Below are 20,277 nucleotides of genomic sequence, written 5' to 3' on the forward strand. Positions count from 1 at the left end.
AGGGTCTAGGAGGAGATGAGGGCATCGTTATTGGTGGTTTTCCAACATAATTGACCTTCCAAGATCAATCGACACTTAGTTGGTGTCCGAGTCAAGAGAGCAGACACAATCTAATGCTGAGAGGGTATCGCGTGCGAGGCAGCAGGATGCGTAAGTGCATGTAATCCTTGCATGTAACCTCCTTCCTCTCTGAGGTTTGTCGGTGGTTATTCCGTATGGCTCGTCGGCTAGCATGGAATTTGTCCCATTCGTGCGAAAAACATCAGCCGCGATGATCACAGCCTCACTCGGGCTGTGCGGGAAGAAATGAGTGAGCCGAAATCGATGGCAAATTGGCAAAGTCTAGGAATCGCTGCATGTTTGACTTTTGAATTTGCCTTGGGGATTCGAGGATTGGACGGCAATTCTACACTCCCGGCCCGCTTCGGTACTGGAAGCTGCAGATCAGCTAGTGGGCGGCAGCACGGATAGAAATGCAAGAAAAAGCTGGGGGAAACGGGGTACGTCGTCGTCGCTGGCCGTCAGCTGCAGCAAAACTCACGTCATGATGCGTCGTGTTGCGTCTGCGTAGCTGCGCCCGAAGTTGTTCTTAGACATCCACGTGCCCCTTGACACAGCCCAAGAAACCCCTTTGGCGCGCAATTCTTACAATCAATCTCCTTTGCCACAACAACTCCTGATTATGCTAGTACTGTGGATTTTCGCCTTTGGAATACGAACTGTTTGATTTTCATGTAACAATACCCTGCATTGCAGAGTGCCAAGATTGGATCGTTATAAACCTCTTGGCGCAATTGTTTCGGCTGGACTGATGGGAGCCGAGGAGACTACAGAAGCAGATTCAGATGGGTGAAGTACCGCGTGCTGAACATTCTTACTTGGTGAGAGATGAAAAAAGGTGGAGCGGGCAGTCAGATCGAGTGGCAGTTGGAAAGGAGAGTTTGCCAATGCAGTATGCCAATATTCTGAGTCTTGGCGGCCAATCCCCCTTTCTCAGAATGCACCGTGCCAAGGTTGCGGGTAGATGCACAGCTCAGTCACCGCCCCTCTCACTCACAAACTTGTCAGTCAATTGATTGCCTAGAGTTACTACGAACATAGTTACGGGCAAGCTCCATCAAGCTTGCAGGGAAGCAAGCTGCAAAAGTCTTGTTTCGCGTTTCTGCTGCTCTATAGTTGAGAACCTGAGCATTGCCTACTGTCTATTATGATGCTCTTGCGGAGTGGTGGCAGCTGTCTCATGTCTCATGTTGCCGAGAGCCAGGGATGATCCCCGCACGTCTATAAACCCCCAATCGATCAGCAAGTCATCTGCTTAGATAGGCGACGGCTCCCTCTGTACCTGCACGGAGACGCTCTGCTTCTAGTTATTCCTCCAACAGCCGGCCATCGTTCATTTACACAAAATCTTGGCGTTCATCTATCTGGAGTGCCGCGCGCAAAAGTCTCTCAACCACCCATCCAAAACACATGATCTGGCAATTATAGCGCAGGGTCAAACCTGCAACTTTTCTACGAATGCTGCCCAGATGGGGGCTGTCTGGCCCATTATTCTGCATGGAGTGGATTGGGCTAGCGAGTTAGCAGCAAACCTGCCGAATGAGCCTATTCCCGATCCTGGCGCTTTCTCTTGTCTTGCAATCCCACAATCCCAACACCGCCAAACTGTAAACGGACAGTTTACTCCACTTTATACTCGCCCTCTTTAGGGCGTCAAGCCATGCCCAGTCACCTGGTTCTGGCGCCCTGGTCAACTTGGGATGGATCAGGACATGATCCGACCTTACTCGCGCCGGTCATCTCAATGTGACCGTCTCGTTTGAGACCAATCACCTTGCGTCGCGTGTGCCAACAGTGAGGGCTCCGTCCACGGAATTTTCGTCCTGTGTATCCGATACCCTTGAATGGTGGTGAGGCTATCCCGGCTCTCGCAGATGGGAAATAAGCAGGGCTTGGATGGAGACCAGGACTGCATGTGGTTCGTAAAGCTGCACTGGAGCGGAAGTAGAGTTGTCGGCGTGGGGTAACCTGCTTTGCGCTTCAAGCATCCTGAATGACACCATCTATAATCTAACTAAGAAGCCAAGACTTAAGCTTGAATCTTCTATATAAGAGGATTGCTATCGAACGAGTCGGACCATCAGTTCCTTTGGCCCTCCATCGCTTCTCCGACTTCAAGTCACAGTCTTTCATTCATTCTTCACTTAGTCCTATTCTGCAGCCCTCGCAAGTGCTAGTCACTCAATTCGTACTCTCACATCTTCTTTTGACTAAATCAAAACAACAACCTATCACCAAAATGAAGTTCTCCGCTGTTGCCTTGATGGCCACGTTGGCCGCGGCCTCGCCCACCAACATCCTCAGCGCCCGGAACGAGGTTGCTCGCCGCCAGGCCGCCGAGGCTTGCACTATCGGTTACTGCACAGAGAACGGTGGTACCACTGGTGGTGCCGGTGGTGATACCGTTACTGTCAAGAGCGTCGATGAGCTCGTCGCCGCCGCCAAGACGGAGGGACCCCTTACTATCATCGTCTCCGGCGCTATCTCCGGCAGCGCCAAGGTCCGCGTCTCTTCTGACAAGACCATCATTGGAGAGAAGGGTAGCTGTAAGTAGTCCGTTTCTTTCTCAAAGCACCTTTACGAGGACTCTGATGCTGATACTACAACAGCTTTGAGCAACGTCGGTCTCTACGTCCGCCAGGTCAAGAACGTTATTATCCGCAACCTCAAGATCGGCGGTGTCAAGGCCGCCAACGGTGATGCCATTGGCATTGACGAGTCTACCAACGTCTGGGTTGACCACTGCGACCTCTCCGGTGACCTGAGCGGAGGCAAGGACGACCTGGACGGTCTCCTCGATGTCTCTCACGGTGCCGACTGGATCACCGTCTCCAACGTCTACTTCCACGACCACGTAAGTTGCTTCCTCAAACCTGATACCTATTGTGGTTCTTAGCTCGGATCAAATATTGACACAACAATACAGTGGAAGGGATCCCTCGTCGGTCACTCTGACAGCAACGGAGGCGAGGACACTGGCAAGCTCCACGTCACCTACGCCAACAACCACTGGTTCAACATCAACTCCCGTACTCCCCTCGTTCGCTTCGGTACCGTCCACGTCGTCAACAGCTACTACAACAAGCTTCTCCTCACCGGTGTCAACACCCGCATGGGCGCTCAGGTCCTTGTTCAGAGCACCGCCTTCGCTGACAGCCCTGCTGAGGCCATCTTCTTCGCCGACTCCAAGGAAACCGGCTACGCCGTTGCTGAGGATGTTGACCTCGGTGGCTCCGTCAACTCTGCCCCCAAGGGCACCCTCACCTCCGCTTCGCTCCCCTACAAGATCGCGGCTATCGGCTCCGCCAAGGTCGCCGGCACCATCCCTGGCACTGCTGGCCAGAAGTTGTAATCGGTGTAATATGACCCGGTATTTTGAGCGTGCCAGGATGGCTCCTTGTTTTATTTGTAAATACTTGACTCAGTATATATGAGTGGCAGTGATGGCTTGTTGATATATTGCCCCTAATGTGTACATATGGGGTCAAGTCTCTCGCCACAGCCGGATATTTGGAGGCATTGTATATAAATCTGCTGTCTACCGTGTAGGCCGAACAAGATTTACTCCTTATCTGTCTACCTGTCTTTCCTCCCTTGTGAGATTATACAATCAAGACATCAAGTACTCCAGTGGATGTAGAGGCCATTTGGGTTTTGTCTTCGATAGTTTCCAGAGAACTTATAAAATGTATTTCTGCGATGAGCTTTATTTCTAACGTCGCCAGCCGCGCCGTGACGTATAATCCGGATGTAGGCTTACCAGAGTGTTGTTCTAGTCCTTCTTCTTAATGCGCGGGAAGCAAAGCCATACAAGAGCAACCACGGCAATGAGCGATAGGACAATAGGTTGTAGTACAGCAACGCCCTTACTAGTCGCAATTGCACCAATGATGAAGGGGAAGACCGTGCCACCGGTGCCGCCTATAGCCATGGCAAAGCCAATGGCGCTGACGTGGATGTGCTTTGGAAGCAACTTGGCCGTCATCATAACGGCGCCGGGGAACATCGGCCCTAAGAAGAAACCGAGGAATGCCACAGCAACTGCCGAGACAATGAATTGCGGTACAAGCCAGAAAAGAAGCTCGAGGGCGATGCATATGGCGAGGTAGATGCTGATGCAAAGTCTCTCGCCGAAGCGCTCGGTCACGAATCCCAGGCATGCACGACCGAGAGCCTGGCCGGCCCAAAAGCCAGTAGCTGAGATACCAGATGCGTAAGCCGACGCTTTACGGACTCGCAGCATAAAGGTAACAATCCAGCCGCCCAAGCCAACTGAGAAATGTGTCAACCGCTTTCCTTTCATATCCTGAAATGATACTTCGAGACATACCTTCGACGCCCATGTAGGCAAAGAAAAAGAGAGAACAAAGCCAGGTCACCTTGGACTTGAGAGCGACTCTAGTTCCTGCACCTCCAGCTCCCTCGTTCTCATGTGCGTGTTCCGCGCGGTACACGGCGCCTGTCTTTGGCCAGAAGGTGATTGTAAGGCCAACCAATTCGAGAACGGATGCGCCAACCTAAGTGAGGGTTCATCAACATAACTACATCAAAATATCCGCAGCCTCTGACCTACCATGACATAGTAGTAGTTATACCAGGGCAGTTTGGCAGTAACCACCATTGACGTGGCAATTAGTGGAGAAATCAAGGCTCCCACGGAATAAAATGAGTGTAGGAAGCCTTGGATTGTGTTGGCCTTGTCCATGGCACCAATCCAGGCGCAGAAGCATGCATCGGTCAGTCCGTTGCCAAAGCCACTGATCGTGTTGGCTATGACCAGAACTGGGTACGGCGGGTGTAGAGCTAAGACGATGTAGGTGATTATATGGCAGAGAGGGGCCATAATAGCAACACCTCGCTGACCGAGCTTTTGGTGGATCCTGGCATTGGTGAAAGCTGCGACGGAGTAGCCAGCAAAAGGAGTCAGGAAGATAAGGGATACAATGGTGTAGCTGAGGTCGTAGTAGGTTTCAAGCTGTTTATAAATAAGAACGGTTGTTGAGCCTCATGATGGATGGGGGAGTGAGCATACGTATGGAATCAAGGCCTGTGAAATGTAAGTGAGTGCTTGCGGTTCAGGGTTTTGGATGACATACGCCAACCGCCGCATCGTTCATGCCGGCGATTATAAAAGAAAAGAAAGCGAAGCCGAGCCTTCCAACATTCCCCTTTGGCGAATTCCATCGTTCTACGGCGCCGTGGGCATGTGGCGGCGGAGTATCATCTGGGATATCTGACAACTGATTCTCCTCAGGCCCGTCCCGCTTTGGCGAGACCTCGCCAATTGAGCGAGCATGACTAGAGCTGAGATGGCCGAGCTCGTACTCCTCTGAGCCAAATGGCTTATGTTGCTGCGTCTCGGAACGAGTCACGGTTGCTGTCTGCGACATGATGACGGCGTCGAAGGAGCACAGACAATTTGGTGCAACGCAGCGTGATAAGAAGATTTCGTCTTTGCCGACTCAGGGCATTTGCGATATGTTCCAAGAGAAGGCAGAACTATCAGTCAACGGCGAGAAATTATTCAAATAGAGCGGCTGCTGCCTCAATCGACTGGGGTGAGCGGGGCGGGGAAGCCGGGGCCCTGGCCCCGATGATTAGCCGGCCGATCTGGAGTACTTTCGGAGTCCTATGCGGAGTTTTTGGCGGAGTTCACTCGGGGCGCTCATTACTAATAGGTATAAATGTCTGATGGGGAATGCGGGTTTGAAGACCATTGATTCGTTCGTTTTTTTGGTTCGTCGCACGGGAAGAGAATCAATCGCGTCCCGCTAGACTGAACGAAAAGTCTCGACGATAGATGGCCGTATCTCTTTACGAATCCGCGAAACGAAGAGGAAAGATTGAGAGGTTTCTCGAAATGATGCAGGGAGAGCCATCGTGCCCAATACGTGTATGCGCACCAGGCATATTGTCGAATAACAATTCTCGACGAAAAGGGTAGTCTGGCACAAGGCCCCTGCAGATTCTTTCGGACCACATACGATATTCTGTATGTTCTTCGAAGGTAACCATTAATTCAACAAGAGCGAACAAATCACGACGATCTAAACTACTTATTGTTGCAGATCAAGTCAGTTGATCCTAGAAGGATATCTGTTATCCGCCATAAGACCAGAGAAGTTGCCGGATGGAGTGTCTCGGATTGCGGAATAGCCTGGAAGAAAAAGAAAAGAGAGCATTGTTGGTATCGACGAACGATAAAATATAGTGCTAGAGTCTCGGAGCAGAGGGCCAACCGGGTGTCGTTTCACAGAGCAAGTGCAGCGGTGTGCGTCATAAGAAAAGTTCCAAGGGCGTTGCCCAAATCGGTCTGTCAGATGACTTTTCGGACGCCAGCAAACCCAGTCAATATGTAAATAATTGCTGCTCTATGTAAAACAAGCGATACCTACGTTTCATTTCCAATATTCCTACTGGGAAATGACGCTGAAAGCAGATGTGACCAATATTCTTCAATGTGAAGACTAGCCCAATTAAACTCCATCGTTTTGGCAGGTGACATGATTGACACACAAGGTGATATGGCGTGCAGATTGTGTCCCCCGAAATGTCTTCCTATTTGAGTTATATTTCACTTGAATCCCCCGCCCGCCTTAACAATGCATGGATATATCCGCGGTGTCACTTGGCCAAGGTCGCAGTGCAACAGATGAGCGTGACGGGGTAACCAATGTCTCCAAATCACGGGTGCGCCAAGCAGGTTTGTTTATAATTCGGTGAAAGATGGCGTCGAGAAGCTCGTATACGAAATGACAGTTGATCGATCTAATACCTCTCCGTGGTAAGATAAGTAAACTGCTATTTATTAGAAATGGAGAAGTAAGACTAGAAAAGTGGGTGGTCGAGCCTGCATTGTAAGTCATGGATGCCTCTCATTGTACACCCGGACCTGCAGACCGTCGTCACTCAACTCTGAATGTCAAGTGCGAGTCACTGCTGTTTCCCGGTAGAGTTTTCGTGATTGAAAGGACAATGGGTAGCATGGTGCGACCCTTTTCCTTGGCATTAACCGTGTCCTTCGAGAGGACAGTCCGGCGTGGAACACTTCAAATAAACAAACAAAATAAACTGTGTCGCCAGTCTTGAAAAAGTAAATATTCTGGTATATTGCTCCATCTAGTAATCATTATCCCCACCAACCTTCTTACTATTTACTGGTGGTTAAATAGCATAAACTCAATTAATTCAACCGCCATTACTATTTTATCGATAACAGAAGACATGCCCGACATATCCAGAGCTCGCAATGAAGATGTCATTGGGAACGTCGCATTGGTCGGATACGAAGGCTCAAGCAATCACAACCGAGTCGAAATTGGGAGTCAAGGTGCGCAATTCAGAGGAAATTATATTGACAGCCTCAAAAATACGACCAGTGGGGTTGAAGGGGAACGCATCGATCCAACGAATTATGGGAGAAATGAGAAGCTCCGAAGATGCCTCGTTCGCAAGTTCGATAACAGACTGCTGCCCTCTATGTTTTTGGCCCATCTCCTCTTCTTTCTCGACAAGAGCAATATTGCCCTCGCCCGTATCAACGGCCTCGAGAGAGACTTGCAGCTGGTCAACGATCAGTTCAACACGGCCCTGGCGATGTTTTTCATCCTCAACATCATCTTCAACATCCCAGGGAACCTGGCAGTCAGGCGTGTTGGCGGAGCCATATGGCTTCCGTCTTTGATTATGGCTTGGGGGGTTGTCACTACCTGTAGCGGCTTCGTTACAAATTTTACGGGACTCTGTGTTACCCGTGCCTTTCTGGGCTTGACCGAAAGTTCATTTCTCGGCGGAGTCTTGATCTACCTCGGCTTCTTCTACACCGCAGATGAGCTCATTCTTCGAGTCGGACTATTTTACTCAAGCACAGCCCTTGCGGGCTTCTTTGGCGGTCTCATGGCAGGTGGCCTTGGACAAATCAAAGTCCGCGGCTATGACGGCTGGCCGTGGATTTTTTTCATTGAAGGATCTTTGACAGTCATTCTCGGACTCGTTCTCTTGTTCCTTCTGCCGCACACGCCTGCAGATGCGAAATTTCTGACTTCGGCTGAAAGAGCACTTGCAATGCAGCGCATGAGTGCTCAAGATCGATGGCATTACCTTGAGCCTCAGTGGCCTGCTGGCCAAGAGTCAATAGAGACTTCACAATCAAGCAGACAAGCACCAGTCAGCAAAGACCCCCTTAACTGGGATGCAGTCAAGAGCGCTATCTTTAATGTTGTCACCGTAAGCATGGCTGTCGGAGGATTCTTTTCCATCGAAGCCATCTATAGCTACGCCATGTTCCTGCCAACTCTCATATCAACAATGGGCTACAAGAGACTCCAGGCTTCATTGATGACAGCCCCTCCGAATCTCGTCGCTTTGGTGTTTACCATTGCCATCTGCTTCTGGAGCCGAAAGTCTGGAAAGACAGCACTGCCGCTCAACGTTTGTAGCACGATCGGAATATTGGGTTATATTCTTCTCATCATTGGCGCAAACTTTGGACCACCTCCGTTGTTCATCAATATCAGAATTCAATATGCCGGCACATTCTTAATTGCAATGTCGGCTAATGCTACGCCTCCGTTGGCGCTTACATGGCTCAGTATCAACGCCTCTCCACATTATGTGCGTGCAATTGCGCTTGGATTTCTTTTGTCGATCGGTAATGCTGCTGCATTCCTCGCTTCTTTCACATATGTCAAAACTGAGGCACCCAGGTACGTGAGCTCAATATCCGTGGTCCCTTTTTGGGGTTCTGCTAACTCCGGCGTCTTCGTAGATATTTGAAGGGCCACTTCATCAACTTTGGTTGCCTCGTGGGTCTTCTTGTCATTGGCACCAGCTTACCATTGTATATGAAATGGGAAAACAGGAAGCGGGAGCGAGGTGAACGAGACTACAGGTTGGAAGAGGGCCGGCGTAATGGCTTAACACAGGAGGAACACGAGTTTAGACTTGGGTGGATGCATCCATGTTTTCGTTTCAAGGTCTGAGATTGGGGCTGTTGAAGTTCGTCGTGTGCTTTTGGAGCGATAAAATTGCAAGCCTCAATGAGAAGAGCTGGCAGATTTATTGCTGGCAAGATGGTCCAAAGTAAGACTTATATGATGAGTTATAGAAATCGAAGCAGATTGGTTTCAATAATTGAGTTGGTCTTTGGTTTGTTCATTTTTATTCTTTTTTTCTATTTGTTCTTATTTTCTTCCTTATGCTCAAACGCTCTAAAGTAACTCATTCCCAGAGCAGAAGACATGGAGCCCATTTTTCCGGCGAATATTTAAACGCCGATAAGGGTTTTGTTTTTATTTTATTTTACCTCCGTGCGGTCGGATCCGGGCATCCATGGCGCTAAAACTGTTCCCGAAAGAACGCGTCTTAGCAATCTACGATCCACTGCCGAGGTGGATCTGCCGTCACTCAACCTCCTTTCCTACACCTTTTTCCGACATCAGACGACACCACACCCACGGCACAGAGGTGACAAAATCCGTGCAGGCCGTGCTCCGTTGCGAAACAGCTTCAACGAAGCGTGCATGCAGAGAAAAATGTCTGGGAACGGTCTTTTTTTCTTCATCCCGGGCAATCCGGGTCTGGTGGATTACTACACCGACTTCTTCGATGCCCTCAAGGCCCGCATTGGCTGGGCTGAAGGCCGGATCCATGTCCACGGCCGCGATCTTTTTGGGTTTCGCGACGACAGCCATGAGCCTTTCAGCAAGGAGAGCCCGCCCTATGACTTGGAACATCAGATTGAGGCCGTCTTTGACCATTTGGCGTCATTGAGGCGGACCGACTCATCAAGGAACGCGCCGGGCAAGAAAGGCGAGCCGTATGACTTCGTCATCCTGGCAGGTCATTCGGTAGGTAGCTACATCGCCCTTGAAATCTTCAACCGCCACCTGAAAGATCCCTCGCGTGCGCCGCATCTCAAGCTCCATGCGGGCATGTTGCTCTTCCCGACAATCACACACATCGCCCAGTCACCAAGCGGCAAACAACTCGACCTCCTCCGCACGACGCCGTTCCTTGACAATACGGCGCATGTTGTTGCGCAGAAGTTCCTGAACCTGATGCCCACGTGGGCGCTCCATTGGTTCGTGGGGACCGTACTTGGCTTCGGGGCCAAGGCAGCAGATGTGACGACCAAATTCCTGAAGAGTCGGGATGGTGTGTGGCAGGCACTTCATATGGGCAAAGATGAGATGAGAGTCATTACCGAGGACAAATGGGACAAGGAGCTCTGGGAGGTTGAGCAAGAAGATGTGGGCAAAAGGACCGCGCCGAGATTCTTCTTCTTTTTCGGAAAGAAGGATCATTGGGTTGCCGACCATTTTAGGGACCATTTCATTGGCGCACGAGAGAAGCACATCAAAAACGGATGGGCACGGGTTGAGATTGACGAGGTCGGTCTCCCCCACGCTTTCTGCACAACTGAGAAGAACAGTGAAGTCATCGCTGCCAAAGTGGCGGAATGGCTTGCGGAAGTTTGCGGGCCCTTGGCTCAATCAACATCCTGAAGTTGGACTGCGAGTATGACTTGCTCAACTTTTCTTATAGAGTATTAGACAATCAAGAATTATTGTATTGTTGTAAAATGAAATTGAACGCTTATGGTGCTACATAAAGGTGACAAGCTGTAGCGTCTACAATCAACCCGATTCAAGTTGCCGTTAGGGCAAGTTCCCTGCTCTTGCTGTTGATACCCTATACATAGGACTGAATCGTCTTGTTGGACTATTTGGTTTCAACACCGTTCCACATCTACCGCAATTCTCTAACCGCAATTCAAATCGGCATTGGCCTCCCAATTCGCGCACTCGCGACGCTGGCAGCCTACAACAGAGTCAGTCAGTATACATGAACTTCTGGAGCCTATTTCAATCATACCTCTGCTTCAGTCCTCTTCTTTCGCCTAATAATCAAGCCATAGATAAATATACCCATTATCAATAAAGACACACCAGCTGCGTTATGTGTCAGTGTATATTCGATGAGACCAGATCAGAGTGAAAAAGCTTACCAACGCCTGCAAAAACACCTAACAAGACAACGCCCGTATTAGTGCCGCCTGCGCCCTTGGGCATCATTGAGGCCGATGCCGAGGCCTTGGGTGCGGAAACCGATGCCAGAGGTGGCCGTGTAGTTGTTACCGCCGGTGGCGGCACAGCCGGAGGAGGTGGTGGAGGGACAGCCGGGGAAGATGGTGGCGGAACAGCCACAGGTGGAGGCGGCGGTGGTACTGTACTCTTAGGAGGAGGCGGAGGAGGAGGCGTACTATTTACTGGGGGAGGTAGAAGCAGCGAGCTGGTCTTTGGAGGCGGAGGGCTGTTGACTGGTGGTGCTGGAGCCGGCGCTGGTATCGCGGTCACGGTAACAGTCGTGGGGACCATAATCATGACGGTTTGTGTCGCTGCCGGTGGAGTCACGGTCACGAAAACAGTGACGGTCGGAACGTTTGCATTGTTATTTGGAGGCAAGCTGTTGGCGGGAGTTTGTACTGCTGGAATTCCTGGCGTTGGTGCCGCTTGTGTCTGGCCGCCCAGAAGCCCCAAGACTGATAGAAGTTGATTCGGGTCGATGGGCAGCGCGTTGGCGTCGGGGGCTTTACCCGCAGCGGCGTCCTTTATGGCGGCAGAGAAGGAAGCTTCAACATTAGCTGCGGCGGCGTTCTTCTCTTGGGCGTTTTTCTCTTGACGACGTTGTGCCCACGACTCCTCCATGTCGCGCTTGACAGTGTTGTCCTTGTCCATGTCCACAAGGCCACCCGATGTTGACGCTGATGTTCTGCGAGACGGCCTTCCGATACGATTCTGCTCTGATCAAGCTTCGGTCCCCTCTTAGTCGATAGATGGGCCGAATGGTCGTTGCACGATTGCAAGCATATCACAGATTGCTTGTTGTGGTAGTCCGGTCGCGATCAACCTAAAGAAGGGTCCTGGGGTGTAGTCTCTGGACAACCTGGCGTTGCGAGCGAGGTGGAACCCATGCACTTCTTATTCGGGTGTCCATTCTTGTCTTGCCAGTTTGACTTCTGGCTCGTGTCAAACTCACGGGGCCGAGGTGCCACCCCTCGGACCTTCGCGTAGGCCTACTACAGTACAGGGCGAGAAATGTCCAAATGGGGCAAGTGGGCGGCAGGTTTCCGAATGAAGGGTGGAAATGCTCAGATTGGGTCTCATGTCATGGTTACCGAAGACGGGAGGAAAAGAAGACATGCTTGCTTGCTGTCTTTGGGTGAACGTGCGCTCCCTGACCGCCTCATCCCCATTTGTTTCCTCTTCGCCAAAAGTGCTTTCTCTGATTTGCGTTGAGAGGGGGGAAGGGGAGGGGGTCGGAGAGCCACACACTCGACGCATCTAAGGTAGCGGTTGTGCCGCTGCACCGAAGCAGCTTTGGTGTTTCATGGGGGACGCAGATGTGGTAAAGAAGATGGGATGCCAAATGAGTTTTGTGATTTGCGAAACCAAGTTCTGTAACCTGCACTTCCCGTGCATTTGGGGTGGGCGGCCGTGCTTTGACTCGCAGGCAACCCCGGCCGAGACTGAACGAGGGTAGAACTTCTTCCCCTCTTCCCCACCAACCATGGCAGCAATTCGAGCTGAATGCTTTAATTCCGTTAAGCTCTTTCAGCCGTGTTCGCGATCCAGTTGACGTCAGGTCGATGATGGCCACCGACCGGCTGCGTCACTACGTGGCGCTGGAGGATGAAGTTAGTGTCCAGCGGTGCTGATGACCATCAATGAAATGTCCTTATATGCATCGGACAACCGAGCGCAAAAACGGGCGATAGTGCTAAGATAGGTTTCTGTAGCTTATTCTCTCCCGGTCCTATCGAACAAAGACAAGCCCCAGTAGTTATGAATCCGAACAGACTTCAACCGCAGAGACCCGAACTGAAAAGAGGGATTCTGGGAAGTCTGGGTGCTGCATCGGTTGCTGCATACAACTTCCTTACTCATGACTTTGAGTATATCCCGGATCGGCTACACGACGAAAAGCTGACCCCCACGCGGTTGTCTCGGGCCGGAACGAGCATCCGACTGGGACAAGCGCGTGGCCGGAACAATTACCCTCTGAGACCACCACCCATTCGGAAAAGAACATGGCAGAAACTAGAGGACGGAGAGCTTCGCAGCAAGTCATTTGAGGATTCACAGCACAACCAATATGACGAGGGACGTGGTGGTCGTGACCGGGACCCATTCGACGATGCTAATACGGTCGAGGACCAAGGGGACGACAATGACGAAGAACCATTTCACGTCTTCACGAAGAGACAGAAGTGGTCCGTCATTGTCATAATCGGCTCAGCCGGTCTATTTTCTGGGCTGTCGTCAAATATCTATAATCCTTCCCTAGACGCCATCTCGCGAGTATGTTCCACTCTATTTCGAAACTACTTAGCGCGCGGCAGATGCTAATGTGGGTTCCCAAAGGATTTGGGCGTAACAGCATCACAAGTGTCACTTACCATCACGTCTTACTTGATTATGCAAGCCGTGACTCCTCTATTTTGGGGTCCTATGTCCGATATACTTGGAAGGCGGCCTACCTATATTGCGTCCTTTGCAGTTTACATAGCCGCGAATGTGGCGCTGAGCTTTTCGCCTAACTACGCTGTGTTGCTCATTTTTAGAGGTGTTCAAGCTGCTGGAAGTTCTTCTACTGTCAGTATTGGTAAGTATCTTTACCCTCATGAAATCTCCGAGTTGGTAAATAACGGTCGTAATAGGTAATGGTGTCATCCAGGATATTTCTCCAACGTCAGAGAGGGGGGCTTTCATCAGCTTTTACCAAGCCAGTAAGTATTGATATTTAACTCAAAAAGGTCTTGTTGGTAACTGGCTTGCTACAGTCCGGAACTTCAGCACAGCGATTGGCCCGGTATTGGGTGGCGCCTTGGCTAACTCCCTCGGCTTTCGATCGGTTTTCGTTTTTCTGCTGATTGCCTCGTCGCTCATTCTCATCGCCATTGTAGTGTTTCTGCCGGAAACAATGCGAACCATTGCCGGAAACGGTTCGCTTCGCCTCACTGGCATCTACAAGCCTCTTTTCAGATATGTTACGAAAGAGCCCAAGTACATGCAAGATCCGGACGGACCTTTGAGCCGAAAGAAAATTACTATTTGGACGTTTTTGAGACCCTTCCGGTTGTTCAAGGAGAAGGACCTTGTTATCAACCTCGTATGGGGTGGTGTCATCTATGCTATCTGGAACATGGTTACGACTAGCACAACACCTCTGTTCAAAGCACGGTTTGGCTTGAGCGAGCTTCTCTTAGGTGTTGCATTCTTGCCCAATGGTGAGTGGTGCTTTTCATCTCCGAGTCTTGGAGGATGATTGGTTCTCCGTTTCCCTCAGCTTTTTGTCCTTCATGCCGAGGGGATGCGAGTGTCTCGGAAGTCGGCGCCGCTAACATATCATGTGAATAGGCTTGGGGACCATTGTCGGCTCAGTATTTGCCGGGAAGCTGTTGACTCGAGATTACAAAGCCATCGAAACTGAATACAAGGAGAAACACAACATAGCATACGACGAGGATCTATCACCAAAGGACATTCCTGCGGATTTTCCTTTGGAAAAAGCTCGCTTGCAGCGACTACCATGGATTGTCGCCCTCTTCATAACTTCTATTGCCGGCTATGGATTTTCACTGGCGTACCCAACCGCGACAGCTCGGCCCGGGTGGATTGCTCTTCCGCTAACAATGCAATTCCTCATTGCTGCTTCGGCAAATGCTATATTCGCCCTCAATCAGACCATCATTTCGGATCTGTGTCCGGGGCAAGGCGCGAGCGCGACAGCCATCAATAACGTGGTCCGCTGTGGTTTGGCAGCCCTCGGTGTAGCCTTCGCAGAGCAAATGCTTAATGCCGTGGGTCCAGGCACGGCTTTCCTGGCCTTGGCAATGGCGGTCATAGCTGTGTCACCCATACAGGTTGTCAATCAATATTGGGGGCCCAAGTGGCGGGCAGAGAGGGCAAGAAGAAGGCCCGAGAATAATGAGATGGATCAAGATCGGCAGAAGGCTTAGAAACTTGTTTCAATTTCGCAAAAGAAAAAAGAAAAAAAGTTGAATCATATTTGTTGACATCTGTGGGCCGGGCATTCGATGACGTTCATGAAGCATATTCTGCTATTTGGTTTACCTGCATCGTCATGAAAGAGAGCGGTTTGTAATGGAGACACATAATCAGTAATCCACTCAGATCTTGTTTCTTCCAAAGCCACCGGTGCTCATCCCAGTTGAATAAATCTATTTTTGTGTATGGCTTGCCGTTGGCGAAGAGCTGAGCTGACATTAATTAACTTAGATTCCGCATCCACGCCAAACTTCCGCCTCACACCTTGGCGCCATCATTATCCTTGGGCAAAGACCACGAATGACCTACAAAATCGCCTTAGCTTCTCTGTGGTAGTAATGATCTGCCCGGGATCACCCCTCTAGAAAGCCAAATCGCGTTCTCGCGTTAACCGAGAGTTTGGGGATCCCCACGGGTTGATCATTTCTGTTGCAGGTCGTCTGGTGTTGACCCTGAAACTCGGGGCCAAGCAACGAGCATCCCAGTTGCATATTTGCGTGTATTGCAACCTTCTTCGGCGGTGCGTACTTTATTCCCAGACGCCGCATAGCTTTCTACATATGGACAAGGCCCGTGCCATTCTATGCTAGCTGCACTGGGGCATAAAGTTCACGTGGCATCTCGGCTCGTTGTGAGTGAACCAAAATGCTATAATAGACAGGTCTCGTCAGACTACGGAAATATTTCAAGAGAGCCGAAAGACCGATTACCTACTAATCCAAGCGCAAGATCGTCTCGCGCCGAGAGGTTCACATTTGTTTTCATTAAACAACAGATGACGATCGTTTTTGATCTTTGCGACACACACACTACAACAATTTTGATGTAACGGGAATGTAGTATCAATCGAGATTGGACTTTGGTCTGAAACTCGGCGCAACTTTTTTTTTCTTAAATTCAGCAGACTTCCGTGGAGGTTCTACAAAGTCAAAAGGTTGATCGTGCGTCCTCTTCCAGCGTCCTCTTCCAGCGTATCTTTACCATTCACATCAAATTATGCTTGTTTCCGGCTTCATTCCATCTTCGACTTCAGCGCGCATGCCAATATGAAAATGTGGGAGGATCACAGTCGAATTTCGGTATGCACATGCCAAGATGAGGAGGTAGTGGGAAATTGAGGCGCATCTCGTAAGAACTTTGCTTAGTTGTTCTTCGGTGAGTCACACGATTATCTCACCAATGCTAAAATTCTGGAGATGTATGATATGTCAATTCACGGTCGCGGAGTAGTTCGAAAAAGGGCCCAGCCATTGGGTCCCATTGGATCCTTGCCAATAGCCTGAATAGCCTCTCAACGTAACTGGTTACTTGTCACATTCTAAAGGAGATTCCAAGGTAACAGAGTGAGGAAACCCAGCATGCATTGCAGCACTGATTACGTTAACTCTTCATTTGCCGGCCATATCATTTTAATGTTTATTCTCATAGAAGGTTTTCAGGCTTCTTGTACCGGAGGCAATCAGGGCATGCACTATTGAGCTGACGCTGTAATCATCCCAGATACCAGCATTCCAATCGCAATGTGTAAACCTTGAAACACTGAAGATTAATACTCATGCTGGTATCGACTAAATAGTTGCCATTGTCATCTCACAAAAATAATACAGGCTGCAGTCATCAGAATAACACGTTGTTTAAGAAGTTACCATATTTGATGTTTTACAAACTGTTGTAGGTTTTTGAAGCCGTTTCATTCGACCAAATGAACAAGATGTGAGGATAGCAGTCAGTTACGAATACCTAACTCCGTAAACTGATTAGAAGTCCATAATGACTTAAAGTAGGATCAATGTTGCGGAACTTTATGTGTCCAAAGCGTTGAAATAAACACTGATTATCTTGCATTGTGCACATGAATATGTGAGGAGCTGAGACGAAATAGTATGCAAAGAGCCCTGGATTGAGCATTATATAAGTCGGTATACGCAAAAGAGGGAATTGGAAGTAAAAAGAATGTGATACGCCTTAATCCAAGGCACACACATAAGAGTGCAGGTAATGGATATCACACAACCGGCTTTTCGGAATACTAATCAAAGCGAAGTTCTTCCATGCTCCTCTTCTGCCCTCCGTCAGGACGACATAATGAGAATCGGCATACTTGGTCTTTTCGAAGAGTTAGAAACTCATTCTTCCCAATGAGAAGTTGATTCATATCTCTTTTCGGGAACACCGATGGAAGATACTTCCCCACGAGCATTGATGCCCCCATGACCGACAAGAACCTTGCGCTCCAGATCAAAGCAATTTTCCTTGTACTGCTCGTCACAGAGATTGTAGAGTTGCTTCACAGTCATATCGCAGTATGTTGCCTCTCGGAGGGAAACAACATCCCAACCATACGAGGTCGTGCTGTTGCAGACAGCTGAAGCCTCGTGTCCTTCGGCTCTAGTGACAACAAGATGACTGACATCATGATTCGTTCCTTGCCGCTTGCTAAGTTTTGCCCTCTCGGGCTTTCGTTGCGATGATGCCGTTGACCGTCTGACAATGGGCTGTGGGTCTGTCTTGGCGTCCTTGTCCCACTTGACTTTATCGATGGCAAGTCGGGGGTCTTTGTCTCTACCCTCTTGGCCGGAAATTTCGTCACGCTCATACTGAAGAGGGGGCCGGAAGATTGGAACGTGTGAATCCGGGAGCAGGTTTTTCCAAAAGGCGAATCGAGGCGTGCTCTTGCAGAGATACTCTTCTGGGTTCTCTCGGTACATCATGACCTTGTCTGGGGTTCCAAGCATGTCGTTGAGATGGAAACTGATTGCTCGTGCATTGAAGCCAGCGGTGTGATCTTCATCGATCCAAACACACTTTGGGTGCGGGAGCTTATCACTCAGACGGCGTCGGCTAAAGTACCAGCTCTGGCCGCAAAAGGCCCCAAGATCGCCGTAGAAGACCGCCGAGAGTCTTCCATTGGATACTTGCAAGGCTGAGAGACAAATGGCATCGGAACTCCACTGATTGACGACAACATATTTTGGAGTCTCCATCTTGTTTTTGTGTGCGTTGTGCTCGATCTTGTAAATGTGCTTGTCTAGGTCGTTGCTTTTGTCCACTCTGTAGCCCTCTCTGTTGCTGCGGTGTCCGAGGAGATACCCGTTATCATCGTAAAGATTGATAGCAGGTTGAACACCGCTTGCGCCATTCTCATCACCAGTCATCAATGTAACCAGGGTGTAGTCGACATGCTTGCTTGGTATCCCCGCGTCGTGGGACCATTCAACGTTGTAGATCTTGTTGTTGACGCTAAAAAGCAGACCAAGGATGTTGCGCCCGCTAACCATATTGAAGAGAATGTTGGGATACCCGAGAGACCTTGCCGTAAAACAAGTTGGACCAGAGTCGGAGAACCGGTGGAGACTCTTAAAGAAGTATAACTGTTAGCCGAGGCGAGCTAGTTGGCAGTTTGCTGAGCTGTCACCGAACTAGAGGATCACATATCACTGATGCTGAAATCCAGCTTTCAAATAGATTTCGAAGAGACAGTGCGCACTTTTACAACCACTGAGAATATCAAAGCATCTTTAGGTCAAGATGTCAAACCACGCAAATGATCGAGTCTGCAGGGGGGGTTCCGAAGGGGTTGGTTCGTTACACACTCATAAAGATATCTTCTTTTCAAGTCCAGGGACATAGACCAAGAGTAAAAGATTCTGGACCCGAAGCTATTTGGGGATTCATAATCATAAAAGAAAGCTGTGGGTACAACTCTTTGCGAAATGCACAGCTTTCAACCTGGGATGATGCGGTCTTGGCCAAAATCACAGACTTGATATGTGAGCGATGCCTCCGGATCGAGGACATGTTCGAGCGAAATTATTCTGTCTAATTTGCTGTTCTAAAGACTAGGCTCTTAGTTTTCCAATCGCGTATCCCTCTAGCTAAAAGTCTCTCGGCCTGTCTGAGTGCAATTTGTCAGTAGTACTATACCGTTCTTAGCACGACTTTGTGGAGATACATCTAAGTTTGTGACCTCTTGCAACCAATCTTGGAATATCGTCAATACAGAAATCCTAGAAAGAGCCAATCGAATTAAATAACTTGAAAGAGGTCCAATCATACGGTCGTGGGGGGCTACTTGCATTGGTCTCATTGTCCGCAAATTCCGCAAATCAAAGAATCTTCTTTTATTGGGCCTCGATATTTATAATCGCAAACGGTGTAGGTGATGACGTGCCTCGGTTTCACTCTCTTTGTTCACAGAGTACGAGACTCCAACAAGGACATTAAAAAAGACACTAAGATCTGGACAGGCTATTTATTATTTGGTTGGAAGGGCTGTTAATCCTACTCTTTCGTGACTCGGCCGTTTATTTCATTTCTCAGTCGTGGACGTCGTCTGTGGCAGGTCGTGTGACGGCTAAGAGAACAAAACTGAAATCTATACCTTCAGTAGACCGAAATATCAAGAAAGGTTTAAAGAACATTAACTTCAATGAAGAATATCACATGCCTTTGAATGCGCCCGCGTAGGAATGTTTCCAATATGAGCAGATTCATAAGAATCGATGTCGCAATCACCCCTAATGAAGGGATATCAAGGATTAGACATTATTAGAAAATATCCAAAGATATTGAAGGTCAGTTTGAACTTCTCTCTTCATAGCTGATTTGAATTCCTATTCAATCCTTCTCCGGTAGACGATGCTCAGGCAGAAAATAAGTTCGGTCAAAGCACGAGAAAGGGTTTGTCACGAGCCTCTGTTGTGAGGTTTCGTAGCGTGCAATTGAAAACATCTGTAGCAATTGAACAACCTAGTGTAAGACAAAAGCAAATTTTTACCGTAGAAGCAAAAAGAAAGTATTTGGTAGGTGTTCAAGAGACCTGGGTTGCGTCTCTTTTGGACCGGTAGGATGGACAACGTTCCATCTATTAGCCAAAAAGTTAACAAACGAAACATCCCGTCGGACTCATACACATTTTCTGATTAAGATTCTTCATAAATCTGTGTTACCGGTTATTTTCTAATGATTTCTATCAAGAAAGTTCCTCCCGGTAATACCTCATATCTTAAGATACAAGACACGAACAGTACCGAGAACGAAATAATCAAAAGAGTGACCTGGAGATCAATGGCAATGACAAGCACATGTAACCATCGTAAAACAGCTTCAAAGACGAATCTGTTACTTGATCTTGAATTTCGTTACT

The 20,277-nt window shown here is 49.1% G+C and overlaps 6 protein-coding genes across 6 annotated transcripts; 3 read left to right on the forward strand and 3 right to left on the reverse strand.

Moving 5' to 3' along the window:
* Positions 1-2,299: 2,299 nt before the first annotated feature.
* EsH8_IX_001010 (pectin lyase fold/virulence factor) lies at positions 2,300-3,412 on the forward strand (the record flags this gene model as incomplete). The annotated part of the gene is made up of 3 exons (XM_083267346.1): positions 2,300-2,606; positions 2,670-2,914; positions 2,987-3,412. 3 exons carry the CDS (start codon positions 2,300-2,302, stop codon positions 3,410-3,412), a joined length of 978 nt encoding a protein of 325 aa, XP_083130911.1.
* A 420-nt stretch (positions 3,413-3,832) lies between these two features.
* EsH8_IX_001011 (major facilitator superfamily domain-containing protein) lies at positions 3,833-5,450 on the reverse strand (the record flags this gene model as incomplete). The annotated part of the gene is made up of 5 exons (XM_083267347.1): positions 3,833-4,332; positions 4,391-4,577; positions 4,634-5,035; positions 5,093-5,107; positions 5,157-5,450. The coding sequence occupies 5 exons, from the start codon at positions 5,448-5,450 to the stop codon at positions 3,833-3,835; spliced, it is 1,398 nt and encodes a 465-aa protein (XP_083130912.1).
* Positions 5,451-7,539: 2,089 nt separating this feature from the next.
* EsH8_IX_001012 (bifunctional triacylglycerol lipase/ester hydrolase) lies at positions 7,540-10,565 on the forward strand (the record flags this gene model as incomplete). The annotated part of the gene is made up of 2 exons (XM_083267348.1): positions 7,540-8,765; positions 9,566-10,565. 2 exons carry the CDS (start codon positions 7,540-7,542, stop codon positions 10,563-10,565), a joined length of 2,226 nt encoding a protein of 741 aa, XP_083130913.1.
* Positions 10,566-10,822: 257 nt separating this feature from the next.
* On the reverse strand, positions 10,823-11,798 carry EsH8_IX_001013 (uncharacterized protein; the record flags this gene model as incomplete). The annotated part of the gene is made up of 2 exons (XM_083267349.1): positions 10,823-10,881; positions 11,294-11,798. The coding sequence occupies 2 exons, from the start codon at positions 11,796-11,798 to the stop codon at positions 10,823-10,825; spliced, it is 564 nt and encodes a 187-aa protein (XP_083130914.1).
* Positions 11,799-12,905: 1,107 nt separating this feature from the next.
* Positions 12,906-15,082, forward strand: EsH8_IX_001014 (uncharacterized protein; the record flags this gene model as incomplete). Its single annotated transcript, XM_083267350.1, has 4 exons — positions 12,906-13,421; positions 13,485-13,725; positions 13,922-14,350; positions 14,481-15,082. 4 exons carry the CDS (start codon positions 12,906-12,908, stop codon positions 15,080-15,082), a joined length of 1,788 nt encoding a protein of 595 aa, XP_083130915.1.
* Positions 15,083-17,257: 2,175 nt separating this feature from the next.
* On the reverse strand, positions 17,258-18,409 carry EsH8_IX_001015 (uncharacterized protein; the record flags this gene model as incomplete). Its single annotated transcript, XM_083267351.1, has 1 exon — positions 17,258-18,409. The coding sequence occupies one exon, from the start codon at positions 18,407-18,409 to the stop codon at positions 17,258-17,260; it is 1,152 nt and encodes a 383-aa protein (XP_083130916.1).
* Positions 18,410-20,277: the final 1,868 nt, after the last annotated feature.

This window comes from Colletotrichum jinshuiense, chromosome 9, assembly GCF_051148585.1.
Source record: "Colletotrichum jinshuiense chromosome 9, complete sequence".
In the NCBI taxonomy this organism is placed as follows: Eukaryota; Fungi; Ascomycota; class Sordariomycetes; order Glomerellales; family Glomerellaceae; genus Colletotrichum; species Colletotrichum jinshuiense.